The 15,641-nt window shown below is 37.0% G+C and overlaps 4 protein-coding genes across 5 annotated transcripts in view; 3 read left to right on the top strand and 1 right to left on the bottom strand.

Moving 5' to 3' along the window:
* Nucleotides 1-15,641, top strand: part of LOC108816528 (calcineurin B-like protein 3) — a 56,580-nt gene that overhangs the window by 30,971 nt on the left and 9,968 nt on the right. The window lies entirely within an intron of this gene.
* Nucleotides 986-4,851, bottom strand: LOC108823448 (26S rRNA (cytosine-C(5))-methyltransferase NOP2B). 2 transcript variants are annotated; one of them, XM_018596661.2, is made up of 16 exons: nt 4,311-4,851; nt 4,110-4,173; nt 3,876-4,009; nt 3,693-3,776; nt 3,528-3,602; nt 3,363-3,434; nt 3,202-3,275; nt 2,960-3,012; nt 2,754-2,863; nt 2,491-2,559; nt 2,331-2,405; nt 2,102-2,194; nt 1,943-2,022; nt 1,754-1,853; nt 1,365-1,621; nt 986-1,287 (listed from the first exon to the last, which is right to left on the bottom strand). In XM_018596661.2, the coding sequence occupies exons 1-16, from the start codon at nt 4,776-4,778 to the stop codon at nt 1,233-1,235; spliced, it is 1,863 nt and encodes a 620-aa protein (XP_018452163.2). In that variant the 5' UTR covers nt 4,779-4,851; the 3' UTR covers nt 986-1,232. The 2 variants fall into 2 exon arrangements, with proteins under 2 accessions (XP_018452163.2, XP_056859229.1); XM_057003249.1 differs by lacking the exon at nt 986-1,287 and having other exon boundaries at nt 1,361-1,621.
* LOC108840795 (oligopeptide transporter 5) lies at nt 8,385-11,455 on the top strand. The gene is made up of 5 exons (XM_018613614.2): nt 8,385-8,463; nt 8,655-9,106; nt 9,203-9,300; nt 9,383-9,955; nt 10,203-11,455. The coding sequence occupies exons 1-5, from the start codon at nt 8,385-8,387 to the stop codon at nt 11,272-11,274; spliced, it is 2,274 nt and encodes a 757-aa protein (XP_018469116.1). The 3' UTR covers nt 11,275-11,455.
* On the top strand, nt 11,974-13,821 carry LOC130508062 (E3 ubiquitin-protein ligase At1g63170-like). The gene is made up of 2 exons (XM_057003256.1): nt 11,974-13,070; nt 13,154-13,821. Exons 1-2 carry the CDS (start codon nt 12,556-12,558, stop codon nt 13,668-13,670), a joined length of 1,032 nt encoding a protein of 343 aa, XP_056859236.1. The 5' UTR covers nt 11,974-12,555; the 3' UTR covers nt 13,671-13,821.

Genomic DNA, 15,641 nt, shown 5'->3' with positions numbered 1-15,641 from the left:
CATTTTAAAAGGGCCAAATACAAATAAGAAATTTAATTATTTGAACAGTTAACATGAGTATCAAATATTTTAAAATTTAAATAATAAATTTGAATAAATAACTGAACAAGTTAGCTAAATTTAATAAATATTGATTTAAAATGGGCCAAATACAAATAACAAATTTAATTATTTGAACAAACTAAAATGAGTATCAAATATTTTAAAATTTAATTAATGGATTTGAATAAATAACCGAACAAGTCAAATAAGTTGAAGATCAAAGTTTTGACAAATATTCAATATGATTAATACTCATTTTAAACAGGTCAATTACTAATAAAAAATTTAATTTATTTTACTCAAGCTAAAATAAATATCAAGTATCTGAAAATTAGCGGATTCTTGTCTGTGTTCAGTCCGTGTTGCACTCACATTTTGCAGCAACAAGGTTTTCTAGGAATTGAAATTTACTTTTACTTTTAAAAGCCGTATGTTTCGGGTTGCAAAGGAATCAGTTTTCAATGTTCTTTACACTATTTTGGAATATCCATATGTAAAGATGCCCCATACATCAATTATACATTGATACTTTTTCTCAATGTGTGTTTGTGTACTGTGTACAGCAAGGATAATAAGATGTGCTGAAAATCTAAAAGATTTTGACAAAGGTCCCCAAAGAGAATTTGAAAAAAGATGGATCAAGAACTGAATGGATTCTCATGTTTCACTAGTCCCACTTTAGAAATCCTTCACATCTCCCCCTAACAATAAACAGCTCACACTCCCAATTCTCTCTGATTCAATTCAATCAAATTGATTCAATGTTGTGGAATGGACCCCATCGACCAAACTTTATATATTTAATAGAAGAGTTGATCTAACCAGAAAAATCCATAGTCTGTGATAAACACTTTTGTGGTTGCCCTGTGACAGAAGTGGGGACTCATTTTGATTTTTTTCCAACTAATTTATAATTCCATGATGGAAAAAGATACTAAGAACAGATCCACACAAAACAATCTTATGAGACTGATACAAAACTTTTGTTGGACATGCATGCAACTTGTCCACAAGAGTGAGTGTCACTATTTCTTTCCCATGGTTTTAAGATGTCAAACACAGTTGATTAAAAACAAACCCAATTGTAAACTGCAATAAATAACTTAGCCTCAGCCAACGAAGCTTCCTTTCTTGTTTCCTTCGCCACGACCAGAACACCTATTGATTCTTCTCCAATATGCATCAAGAACCTATTTTCTCCCAGGCTCCTTAGTATTCTTTCTCATGACTTTCCTTTTATCTTCCCTGCAACATATTCAATTATTATGGACAACGTACTTATATCATTCAACAAAATACAAGAGAGTTTAGAAGTCTTTTACCTAGCTTGAGCAATTTCAGCCTTCCATTGTGATCTCTTCTTCTTTTGCTTCCTGGGTCCTTCCACGTTGGTATTTTTGTTCTTGTTGCCTTTGTTGTTCGGCTTTGAGATTGGAATTCTTCCTTTGTTCTTGTCTACTTTAGTGTCTTGCTTCGGTTCGTCATCGTCATCGTCATCACTAGACAACTGAGCTTGCTCTTTTGTTTCAACCGGCTCATCACCTTCTGAAGCCTTGGTTTCATTGCTCATCTTCTTCAGCTGCAGGACGAAGGAAAGAGCGAAAATACATTATCGATTAGAGCACTATGATATTTCATAGAACATATATTCTTGTACTTTTTTTTGCGGGGAAGAAGCTAATCACAGACTAAAACCTCAAGTGTATAATACCTTCGCCACAAAGAATCCGTCCATGTTGTGTACGTGGGGATAGAAACGTCTAGTTTTCTCCAAAGTAGGGTGGAACCGGTGTTCTCTAAATCTGGTAAATCTAATGATTATGACATGGAGTAAAACATTTGTGGTTAGACCAAAAAATATCATGAAATGTTCCTATGGAGATTGAAAATGTATATTTACCCTGCTTGCCCAAAATCAAGTCCACATGGAACAAGTTTGACATCCCTCTTTTTTAAGGCATAGTCGATTACAGCTTCGTTCTGCATAATTTTGTTGTATAAATCAAAATAATGACAAAAACAAAGAGATTAGAAAAAAAAACAATTACAGTTAACTAACCTCAGGAATCATAATGGAGCATGTTGAGTAAACAATATATCCACCGGTTTTGGATTCGGCGTCCACCAAATCAATCGCAGCAAGTATAAGTTGCTATGCAGAAAAGAGAGAAAGTACGGTTAGCATTAGGCATCCTTCACAGTAACATAGTATAAAAGGTGTTGAAGCAATTTTTATCACTAAACATTCGTTTAGGAATGTAAAGAATGTTAAAGGAACAGGCGTATACCTTTTGCAAATCGGCAAATTTCTTTATGTCATTAGCACTTTTGGAAGTTTTAACTGATTCATCTTTTGATATAACCTGGCATTATGTTAGTAGAAGACAATAAAATAACGAACATGGAGAAAAATTTAATAGAAGAGAGCCGGAAAGGAAAGATTCTTACTCCAGTTCCACTGCAAGGAGCATCCAACAATACTCTATCTACCGAGTTCTGACCAAAAACCTTGGGTAGCTGAGAGGCAAACAAAATGGTATAAACAAGAACTGCAATGGGAATAGTAGAGACGCTATCCGTAAAACTTAGTTCATTCATTGATACAGTTACAGTTTTGCCAGTAACTTTTCATTTGGTAGAGCACATGTTTTACAACCGATTTGCAGAATTTAATATCCTCAAGTATGTAGATATATGTTCAAGAATCTAACCTCTCTTCCATCATAGTTACAAACTACGGTATTTGTCACCCCCATGCGATGCAGATTGGCAGTAAGTGACTTAAGCCTAGGTACTTTCATCTCGTTTGCATATATTATGCCTGGTCACATTATCATCATAACGTTAGGATAACCAACTAAAAAAAAAAGAAAAAATAGAGGTTAAGAAGAGGAAGAAGAAACCAATGAATGCATACCAGTGTTTTTCATTAGGGAAGCAACATAAGTTGTTTTACCACCAGGGGCAGCACTGCAGGCATAGAGTATAAACATTGTTATATTATATCACATTAAACTAGTTGCATCTCCCAAGTAATGGTGGTGCCTTCATATTGACTAGTCCGTTTTAATAGCACTTTGAATTACAACACATGATATAAATAACACATGAAAATCAACTTAAGGTTCAACTAGGTCAGCATAGGTACAATAAACTTACGCCATGTCCACAACCCGCTCATTCTCTCGAGGAGCAAGAGCCATCACCGGCAAGAAGGAACTAGCACTTTGCAACTGCAAATGCACCAAGAATAGACTTAAGTAAAACAAGTACAGGTAAGTGGGAGCTGGAAGTACAAAAGGATTAAGAAAAACACTTACCATATAGAAACCAGCCAAATATTCAGGAGTTGCACCAATTGGAACTTGTGAATCATAAACGACAAGTCCAACCTACAGTTTTTTTAATGACAGGGTTTAGTTACAGAATGTCCACAAAATAGGACATGGCAATCGGAAGGAAGACAATCTTCAAACGCAACTTACTTTTGACCACTTGCTTAAGGGATCTAGATTAACTCCTCTGTTCAAAAGTACATCAGCCAGATCCCGTCTCCGAGTCTAGCCAAAACAAACATCACCACATAGTTATGCTTCAACAATTAAGAAAACACTTACTTCGAGACAGAAGTACATAACCAGGTAGTTCACCTTAAGAGTGTTGGTTCGTATAGACGTAGGCCTTTTCTTTTCAAAAGCTTCGATTAGTTCCATGAGTTCAACGGGAGGAAACATCTGCCAAAAATATCCCATTTCACCATGCAAAATTAGCCAGCGGCTTAGATGAAAGAGAGTGTACACAAAAAAAGTGAAGGTCAGAGATAAGAGAATAACCTCAACGAGAGTTCCAATGAGAAACTCATTATAGCCGTAATAAGAAGCAAGATCAGCCTTAAGCTGCTCAACAAACTCCTTCCTCTTGACTCCTTCTGGCCTCAAATCCTTAAAATTCGACAGGATTCTAACAACTGAAACACACATAATAGGTAACGTCAAGCTACGAACAAAGGCTGATATGCCTTAGGAAGAATCTTTAAAAGAAAGAAAATTTGAAAAAAAGTTGCTCACTCTCTTTAATCCTCGTTTGCAAGGCAGGAAGATCTGGTGGCCCACTTGCCTCTTCTTCAAGTTCCTGAACAATGTAAGAATAACAACAATGATGTATATACCTAAAATCCAAATACTCAATTGATCTATTCAACACAAACCAACTAAAACTGTTTAAAAAAGGGGAATGAGTTTGATTTGTAACCTTCCAAAAGATTGTACCTTTTTGGTTGGTAGACGAAACTCATCAGGTTGCTCCTTAATGTTCATCTGGAGTTCATCTTTTGCATCTCGTTCCTCCCTTTCACGTTCTCCATCAATAGCTTTACTCTCCTTCTCGAGATCAGACCCATCAGAGTCAGAATCAGAAGAACCCAAAGTTCCCTCCTCCTCTTCATCATCGCTACCACCCAGAAAGTCGTCGGCCAATGGCTCTGTATCCTCCTCCTCCTCTGAGGAAAAGTCAGAACCCAATTCTTCATCAGACTGTTCACTCACTTCTTCTTCCTCCTCCTCATCATCATTAGAAACTACTTCAGGCTTCTCATACGAAATACCTTTCCTCTGTTTCTTCAACGGAGGCTTATGAGATTTCGCCGGCGCAGTATTCGACTTCGTCCGCCTATTCAGTGGAGGAGTCTCAGTCTGCAGCTTAGCTCCCTTCTTCTTGTTACGCGTTAGAGCAGGCATAGCGAGGGATTTTTTTACGACTTTGGGTGGTTTGTTGCGGCGAAGGTTTTAGCAGCGCTGTGTAAGAAAAGGAGCTTTTGTTCAAAAAGACAGGGTTTAAGTTTAAACAACGCTGTTTTAGTGGGCTTATTATGTGTATGAAATAGATCTTAATGGGCCTTTATATCTATTGGATTCACTTGTCAATAACTTTCTACTACACAAAAAGATGATCCGTTAAGACTCGACTATGTCTTAACTCGATAGTGTGTAATAGCGTTTATGTCAATGTCACTCTTGGCCAATTTTCAATAATTCGTGTAGATGGGCAATGGGCAATGGGCATTATTAGCCAGGTTAATTTTATTTAGTGTTGGAAATTAATGCAAACCTTATTAGAGCCACCTCCAAGGTAGCTGTAAAAGGATTTTTTAACACTTAAAATAAATGAAAATTAACAAATGAAAGAGAAAAAAACAACACAAAAGTTCTCATTTAGTAACTTTTCAGAACCGGTTCAAAACTTTAAAAGACAATTGTCTTTTTTTTTAAACACTGGATTTTATATATATGAGGGAGGTACAAAGGATCAAGTACAATCAACAAGAAGGTGATAGTGGGTATAAAGCCTTAAACAAAAAGATGACTAAACCATAGGGGATAACCCACCGAGATATATGATTGAAAAAGATCCTTCGTAACTACACTTCGAGCAATAAGTTAGACCCAAGCAGAGGGGGCCCTTGGTAGAAGCGAATGAAGCAACGGCTTGCGGCCACCAAATTATTAACTAAAAACCGGCCACATTATTTCAAAAAAATTAGACGGTCTAGTGGTTAGTTGTATGACGTAACTATGAGCGATGGGCTGGGTTCAAGTCCCCAATTCTGTCCATATTTTGTTTTAAAAAAAAATTCAGCCATTTCTTTATTTTGGGTTTGTGGCCTTGAAAAGTCTAGGACCGGCTCTGGACCCAAGTAAGTGTTGATGAGAGTGAAACATTACTTTCCAGTCAGCAAAATCCTGCAGCCGACCAAGGAGATGGGACGAGTAAAATTTGATTGAAGGCCAGGCTGAGGGTTTACTGATGACAATTGTCATTCACACGATATTTCAACATGTTTCAGAAAACTAAAATAATTATGTATTAATATATTTTTTTCCTTTTAGAAATTCCCACAAGTTCTGATTAATTTAATATTTAAAACAAAATAAATAATTTAGATTAAAATTAAAAAAATATGTTAAATTAAAATTAGTTGGATATATATATATTAATCCGCGCACAAGGTGCGGGCGTCGTCTAGTTCTTAATTCATTTAGATTAGAATTGCCGCCATGCATGTAATAGAGACTTCACAATAAAATCATTATGCATGCTCTCCCGTTACCCATGCATGAATACTGTGATAATGAAACTAAATTTACTTAATTTAAACAAGTTTTAACTTTTGAATCAGTTTTCTGTCACTGATTACCAACTAATTGGTTTTATGCCTTTCAGAATCTTTTTGACATCAAATAAGCAAAAATCTATCATTAGAGCATGATTAACGGTGAGTTTTGATCACCCAATTTCTAATCTTTACAAAACTACAAATTAATCAGAAAGTAGGAAAGAGATTAATGAAAGGTTCTGGCTGTACAACTTTTGGATGCGTTTTAAAATTCCATTCCCTAAGTGTCAACAAATTAGAAGTTCAATTGCTTAAATAAAATTAAAAAAAAAACATGTAAGTAAAATATTAATAATTTTTTTTAGATATTGTCATAGTGTCTAAGCGTTAAAGAGGAAGAAAAGATCATCAAATAACATCTTTTATTCTATTTCTACTAATCCAATTCTTTGGACGATATCTTTTCCAGTCAATAACGTACTTCTATCAAAATGCAAAATGAAAACGCGAATTTGATTCTGGTGAACTCTAATCCTTCATAGATGTAAGAATATATAGTTCGATATTGGTTGAACGAATTTGTTAAAAAAATATCTATATGAATTGTGATTTTATTTTTGCAGGCTACCTAATTATCTCTATATACAAACTTAATATCATCGTATAGACGTTGACGTGAAACCGATTGAATAAGACAGTGGCTACGGAACAGAAAGTGAAGTAAAAGTGGAACGTAAGAGAAGCATGCGTTTCATATTGTATAAGCGATAGATTATGGAAATTATACATATAAATTATTGTAAATCCAAGAAAACGCAACGATACCGATGTGACTAGCTAGGAAAGTTGAGAGCACTTAATTCATATGCGAAATGCATATGTCTCAGCGACGTCGACAACTACTTGGTTAACTTAATATCAATGAAATCAACATATGTACATCTTTTGTTTTGTCTTTCTTAAAGAACATAGAACACAAGCTAGCTAGTAATCATCATATATATAATAGGGCTCTTTTCTCTCTTTTGAGAGTGTCCACGTCAGAAAAAACACACGTCTAATCAAATATGACGCGCGTCCTATGCACAACAGAATATGAGTCAAACTTCGGGTTCGGGGACAGATCAAACGGTGTCATCAAGCATTCCCACCAAACCTATGGTCCATTCTCCAGTCTATCGCCAAGTTTTTGTTTTCAGCTGCTGGAAATGTACGCCAATTAAAATTGCAAACTCTTACTGTCTTACCTCACAAAAACTTGTCATCTTCCATTTATTTTTATTTTAAATTTAGTTAACATCCGTTTATTTATGTTTTATTGGAATGCTCAATTTCAATTTGTAATTTATTGTATATTTCTCAATTTTCTGCATTGGCTGAAAGATTACTTTAACTGTAAATACATGTTTTATCTTTAAATTTCTTATTCGGAATCTTTAAAATTATCAATCATGTTTTAAGTTGGATCTACATACAGAAATCAGAAAAGATTGTAAACCAATTTATTTGCTAAAGCAATAATTTTTTGTGATGTACGAAAAATATATAACTATAGAAACATGTTCCTAGTATCTTTTCTATTTACATCTTTTTTTACAGTTACAGTTGATACATCTATGTGAAAAAAATACTAAATTTTACAGCACATATTTTAAAGCTACAATCTAACCAATTATCTTCCATAATCATGTATCGAAATTGATCTTTTATATAAATCTGATTTTTATTATATCTTTGAAGCAAAACTATAAAGTGAAAACAAAAATCAGAGCTAGGTTTTCTGTTAACTACTGAATGTTATATTTAGTATCTTTATTCTTTTGACTAGGTATCTGTCTGGTTAAGATATACCATTTTGTAGAATCTGCTACCATTATACTCCAAGTAAAGATTTCACTTTCTGACACGAAGTTGAAACATTTGTTTCTTTTCACTGAAACAGCCATAGTTTCAACGACTCAAGACAACTCTCGATTTTTAAAGTGTATTTAACCAGGTTCATCTAAGATATAAAAACTGTGCACGTCTCTTCGCTCTACATATTAGAGAGCTGACAAGGTACTGTTTTCTCTACTATCCTCTTACTAGTAGTATCTTTCAAAAATAGTATCTTCTATGTCTACTTGTCATTAACACAGGTAGCTTTGCAAAAAAAAATATCTCGGTCTTTCTTTTCCGGTGACTTCCCGACGTCAGAGTCTGATAAATTCTGGACGAAAAAGGTAGAATAATGGTTAGCTCTCTCGAAGTCACAGGACCTGAATCCAAGCCCCCGGAACAGAAGTTCGAGTCCAACATCGTCATAGCCGGTAAATAAAATTCGGTTCTGTTTTGGCCAATTTTGATTTGGTTCGGTTTGATTCTTATGTCTATCGGTTCTGGCCAAACCTAACTGATATTTGATTTGCAATATTCTGGATATTTAACCCTTGTAAAACATAATTAGTCTACGCTAAACTGTTAATTATTAAACAAATAACATAATTTTTTGGAGGTACAGATGAAGAAGGCGAGGAGGAAAACGATAGTCCAATAGAAGAAGTCCGCTTAACCGTACCGATAACCGACGATCCATCTCAGCCGGTCTTGACATTCCGTACATGGTTCCTAGGAATAATCTCGTGCATGGTACTCGCGTTCGTTAACCAGTTTTTTGGTTACCGGTCGAACCAGCTCATGGTATCTTCGGTCGTGGCTCAGATAGTCACTCTCCCACTAGGAAAGTTCATGGCCACGACTCTACCGACGAGAAAATTTCGGTTACCCGGTACAAATTGGTCCGGTTCGTTGAATCCTGGACCATTCAACATGAAGGAACATGTGTTGATCACTATATTCGCTAGCACCGGAGCTGGAGGAGTTTATGCGACCGGCATCATCACCATCGTCAAAGCATTTTATCACCGTAATCTCAATCCCACCGCCGCCATGTTGCTTCTACAAACCACTCAGGTATACAATATGATTCAAATATTACATTATTATGATTTACTTAACTTGGTTTTAATATATCTACGTTTTGTTTTTTTTTTTGTTATATATAATAAGTTGTTGGGGTACGGATGGGCTGGTATGTTCAGGAAGTTCCTTGTGGACTCACCGTACATGTGGTGGCCTTCAAACCTTGTTCAAGTCTCTCTCTTTAGGTTTTTTTTTTTCACCATGCACATGCTGTCCCATAATACAATTATCGTTATAACCTCTGTTTGTATATTTATAATCGATTAGAGCATTGCATGAGAAGGAGGAGAAGTGTGAAGGCAAACAAACAAGGCTTAGATTCTTCCTAGTAGTCTTCTTCGTGAGCTTCGCTTACTACATAGTCCCTGGCTACATTTTCCCTTCCATCTCATCCGTCTCCTTTGTCTGCTGGATATGGACACGCTCTGTCACAGCTCAACAGATCGGTTCAGGGCTTCACGGTCTCGGCATCGGCTCGTTCGGTCTAGACTGGTCCACGGTCGCAGGCTTCTTAGGCAGTCCTTTAGCAGTGCCGTTCTTCGCTATAGCAAATTTCTTTGGCGGTTTCATCGTCTACTTCTATATTATCCTTCCTATCTTCTACTGGAGCAACGCCTATGAGGCGAAGAAGTTCCCTTTCTATACCTCTCAGACATTTGATCAAACCGGTCAGCATTTCAACATCACTAGGATCCTTAACCAGAAAACGTTTGATATCAATCTTCCCGCTTACGAAAGCTATAGCAAGCTTTACCTTAGCGTTATGTTTGCTCTCATCTATGGACTCAGTTTTGGTACTCTTACCGCAACCATTTCTCATGTCGCTCTCTTCGATGGAAAGTAAGTATACTCTGCATCTCAAACTATAAGCAGAGCCGGTCATGAGTATAGGCTAATGAAATATATTGGTTTACAGTTCCAAAAATTTTATGAACAATTTACATTCATGTAAACACAAATTTATCAATTTTTTAATATAAATTGTTTACAACCCAAAAATCTCATGACCGTCCCTTTCCAACTATATGACCAGTCTTCATAAGTTTCCATGAAAAATCTCTTACCTCTTGTTGTTGTGCTAATTAAGGTTTATATGGGGGATGTGGAAGAAGGCGACATCAACGACAAAGGACAAGTTTGGAGATGTGCATACAAGACTAATGAAGAAGAACTATAAAGAAATACCTCAATGGTGGTTTGTTTCGGTTCTCATTGTTTCCTTTTGTCTAGCTCTTTACGCCTGTGAGGGATTTAACAAACAGCTTCAGCTTCCATGGTGGGGACTTCTCCTCGCTTGTGCCATCTCCTTTGCATTCACTTTACCTATCGGAGTAATCCTAGCCACCACAAACCAGCAGATGGGTCTTAACGTTATAACGGAACTCATCATTGGGTACTTGTACCCGGGGAAGCCACTTGCAAATGTGGCTTTCAAGACTTACGGTTACATGAGTATGTCCCAGGCCTTGTACTTTGTTGGAGACTTCAAACTTGGTCACTACATGAAGATCCCTCCGAGATCTATGTTCCTTGTTCAGCTTGTTGCGACAATGGTTTCTTCCACCGTCTGCTTTGGGACAACTTGGTGGCTGCTTTCTTCCATAGATAACATTTGTAACAAAGATAAGCTCCCAGTGGGTAGTCCATGGACTTGCCCCGGGGACGAAGTGTTTTACAACGCGTCGATCATATGGGGAATCATTGGACCTGGAAGGATGTTCACTAGTAAAGGTGTATACCCTGGGATGAACTGGTTCTTCCTAATCGGTTTGCTTGCTCCTGTACCGGTCTGGTTCTTTGCAAGGAAGTTCCCGGAGAAGAAGTGGATAAAGAAGATTCATATTCCTTTGATCTTTTCAGCGACTACAGCGATGCCAGTGGCCAAGGCTGTGCACTACTGGTCGTGGGGTTTTGTTGGGGTCGTGTTCAACTACTATATCTTCAGGAGGTACAAGGCGTGGTGGGCAAGGCATAACTATATTCTTTCTGCAGCTCTCGATGCAGGCACAGCGATCATGGGAGTGTTGATCTACTTTGCGTTACAGAACAACAACATATATTTTCCTAATTGGTGGGGGAGTGAGAACACAGACCATTGCCCCTTGGCTCAATGCCCTACGGAGAAAGGGATTGTCATTAAGGGCTGTCCGGTGTTCTAAAAGAGTATCTGCTCTGAAAGTTTCTTAGAGCTACAGGTGAGTGACGGTAGCTGCCAAATGGTTTTTGGTGGTAATAATATTGTTGTCTAAAGACATTTGTGAGTTTAAGAAAGAACTCAAACAATACGTAAACAATTGTTTTAGAATATATTTCTCAATGAATAAGCAATTAAGGATTTTTAAACATGAAATCTTGCAAGTTAGAAACAGCCAAATTAGTTCATAGGTTTAACTCAAAGAGAGAACCTGAACAGAAATATCAACTGAACTTGATATTAAGATATAAGAAAAATGGGTTACAAGAAGAAGCCCTTTCTCTGTTTACCACCTAACGTCATTTCAAGTCAAGGCCAAAATTTTCATGCAGGGACACAAGTACAGTTCCACTATGTTCCAAGCAATTAAGATCTTAAATTTGGCACCCTTGGTCTTGGGTTGTACTCTGTAAACCTTATAAATCTGCAGACAGATCAACGCAATCAGATATCATAAAAGTGCATTGTTGGAGTTCAAATCTACAAAAATCATGACAATTATGACAGATGATAAGGTAGAATCAGTAGGATGAGCGAAATCTTAAGGACAATTATGACATGATAAGGTCGAATCAAAATTTAGTTGAATTTGGAATATTTTACTTGTTTTGGATGGATTTACCTTCTTGATTTTCGCTATTACAAATTAGTGTTTCAGTATCTGATAAAATAAATGTTGAAGTGTGTTCTAAACTTCTAATCAAAAAAGTTTTTTTTTCTGAAGAAGAAGAAAAAAAAAACGAGAAACGGTTAAAAGCAGCGGTTGCTGTCGAAGTATTGCTTCAAAGCCAAAAACTTAGGTTGTTAGGTTCATAGACCAACGGTTATCTTCTCCCTCTCCGCGTCTGTTTCTTCAATCCTAAGCAAAAATCCATTTTCTTTGGTTGCTTCTTCGTCGCCATCACAACGCCTAACTTCATCTTCTCTGACATAATCAGTACACCATCCCTCCTTCCTCTTCTTCTTCTATGCTTTTAATCTTTTCTTCACTATATCTCAAAAACATATCCATCTAGTTTTACAAGTTCACAGTTTTGCTCTGTTTCCTCTGTTTTTTAGAATTTCCTCTGTTTTGATCTGTTTTGCTCTGTTTTGAGGTTTCGCTCATGTATCCATGTGTGTTTTGAAGAGTTTTTCTTCACATTCTAGCTCTTTCTTGAGCCACTACTGTCATAATCTTTTTATTTTGTCATCATACTCAGGTCCTAAGAGTTAACTCTCTTCTTCTTGCCTTGAAATTTTCAATATGAGTACACGTTATTCCACTCAGCTGCAATCCTCAGCCATTACATCCATCACCGTCTCCTCATCTTCTTCCTTAGATACCACAACAAGAAATGATGACACTCACATGGCTGCAGCTTCCAACACTCGACAGAACTTTCCAACGTCCTTCTTGATAAGACTTGCAATGAGAGCATCTAGAGCAAGGTGGTTCATTTTCCTGAGGAGAGTGTTTCATTACCAAAACGGTTCAAGATCAGATCTTGGCGCCAACCCTTTTGAGTCAACCACTTGGATGATATCAGAGCTCATCGCTTTACTTGTACAGATCACTGTGATCACATTCACACTAGCTTTGTCCAAGAACGAGCGGCCTATTTGGCCAGTGAGGCACTGGATCACCGGGTACAACGTGGGATGTCTCCTCAGTCTGATGCTCTTATACGGTCGGTATCGTCAGCAAGACACTAGCCAAGGCAATGGGTTTAGCTTTGGTGATATTGAGCAGCAGCAACAGAGAAGCAGAGAAGAGACTAGGTTAACCATCAAAACATTGATTTATTAAAACGTGGAATGTAATGAACTGTTTGCAAATGATAGACTCTCTCTCTCTCTTTCAGGTGCTCACATTTGATGAACAGATGCAGGACATTGCTGGAACTGTTCTTTGCGATATGGTTCGTGATAGGAAACGTATGGGTGTTTGATTCCCGGTTCGGTTCTTTCCACTATGCTCCAAGCCTTCATGTCCTCTGCATCTCTCTCCTCGCTTGGAACGCTCTCTGCTACTCCTTCCCGTTTCTTCTCTTCCTCCTGCTATGCTGTGTTGTGCCTCTCATCAGCAGCTTCCTCGGCTACAACATGAACGTCGGATCCTCCGAGAAAGGAGCCTCGGACGACCAGATTTCAAGTCTCCCGAGTTGGAAGTACAAACTCATCGACGAAACATCTGATCCTGATCATTCTTCTTCTCACGCAAGAAATGATCCCGAGTGTTGCATATGTTTGGCGAAGTACAAAGAAAAAGAAGAAGTGAGAAAGCTACCGTGTTCGCATAGGTTTCATGTAAAATGCGTAGATCAATGGCTTCGTATAATCTCGTCTTGTCCTCTCTGCAAACAAGATCTCCCCAACTAAAACAAGTCACAAGATTGATTGGGAATCTTTGAGTCCAACCAAAGTTCCATACCTTTGTTGTCCTTTTTCTTACGTGTTACTTGTGTGAGTGTTCATTTTATAAGCATACTCCACTCCCATACATGAATAAATAAAGATTCATCAAGATAAATGATCAATGTGGGTTTGTTTACGGTCTCTGGCTCCCACTGGACAACGTGTGAAAGTGAATGTAAACAACTACAATAATAATAAGCTGTCTTTTTTTTTTTTTATCAACATCCAGTAAATTCATTTGTTTGTGATTTTTAATTATTAATAGATATGCCAATAAAATATCTGTATATTTTTTGCTTTTGTCGGAATACTTTTGATTTTGTGTATTTAAAACTACTTTTACAATTTTTTTTTCTGGAAACAGAAAAATCGTGTCTGCCTTCTCTCATTTAAACAATTAAGCTTTTTTGTTTTGTTTTGGGGGCGTGTTTCACCGTAACCATCGTCAGCTTCAACTTGCCGGAGCCGCCGTAAGGGCTCTTCATCGGCCATAACGTAAGTTTCTTTTCTTTCTCCTCTACTCCTTGGTCCACGGTTTGTTCGATCTATTACTCTTATTAAATCTCGTCTGTTTCTATCGCGATGGGAAACAAACAAAATTAAAGTTGAGATTGGAGATTCCAGCAGCTTATATATCAAATCCTTTTCGCAAAAAATGGATACATCCTTTTGCTGATTACGAGTTATACACGTCCGGTCTCTTTGAGTTGTATCTGAATCCGAATTTTTTTAAAAAATCTAACTAGACCACTGCCTGGATCACGTTTCGTTGTTTAATCACGACCAGATTCAGGTTTCTCAAACCTTAGAATTGAAAGATAGTTTTTGAGCTCTTGTTTCTTAGATTTGTGTTTGGGTTCTTGCCTGGATCACGCTTGTTTCCAAGCACTATGATCTTATAAACAAAGACAACAGTACATTGGTTAATCTGGAAATTATTTTATCTTTCTCTACTTTTAAGATTTTTTTACACAAAAGTTGAGATCTTTTAGGATATGTCTTATTTGCATTTGTGTTTCACATACGAAAGCATCTCTCTCTGCTTTTTTTTTTTTACTTCAGATCTAAAACGATGAATCTTGTCTGCTCCTGTGCTGAGCTCAAAAGTTAACGACTAAATTCTATTTTTTCATATTAATGACTACATTCCATTTCTATGGGCAGATATTTTTGTGGTCGCCCTTTCTTGCCTTTTCATACGGACTAGGAAATGGTTAAAAGGTAATTTATCTTGTGTTCTTATGCATATCTATTTAGTTTTTTTTCGAAAGTTTTCTTACGTTTTTGTTGTTGTTGTTGGGGTGTGACAGGCATGGAGAGTTTTGATTTACTAGAGAGATCATGTCGCAGTGCGTAGACGGTTTTAAGCATGTATGCAACTCTTTGTTGCGGTGTTTTGATATTGATATAGGCAAATCTTCTGGAGGCCCTGGAGACCCTGAACTACTTGCCAGAGACACTGTTTGTAATATGCTCTCATCATCTCTTCCCTATCCACTCCTCTTTTTTTTTTTTTTTTTCAGTTATAATATGATTCAATGGCACGCTATGTTTTTCCTCTAGTTAGTGTGAGTCTTTCTTCCCTATTTATTTGAGAATGAATCGTTTCTTTCTGAGTGCAGTTGGCGTGAGTGAAATAGAAGCTCTCTATGAGCTGTTTAAAAAAATCAGCAGTGCTGTGATTGATGATGGGCTAATAAACAAGGTATTTAGTTAGTAGTTACATGTCTTTCTTTACCCTAAACCGCTTGTACTCCTCACGGATATTACTTTGGACACTCTTTCTGAGTTTCCCTCTTGTGTCTTGTTGTGCATCAGGAAGAGTTTCAGCTGGCCTTATTCAAGACAAATAAAAAAGAGAGCTTGTTTGCAGACCGGGTATGTTTATTCTTTCTTTCACCAAAAAGTGTTTGTTTATCCATTTGCTAAGATTCT

The sequence above is a fragment of the Raphanus sativus genome, chromosome 2 (genome assembly GCF_000801105.2).
Source record: "Raphanus sativus cultivar WK10039 chromosome 2, ASM80110v3, whole genome shotgun sequence".
Lineage (NCBI taxonomy): Eukaryota > Viridiplantae > Streptophyta > Magnoliopsida > Brassicales > Brassicaceae > Raphanus > Raphanus sativus.
The sequence above is the reverse complement of the archived record's forward strand: the minus strand, read 5'-3'. Positions and strand labels throughout refer to the sequence as shown.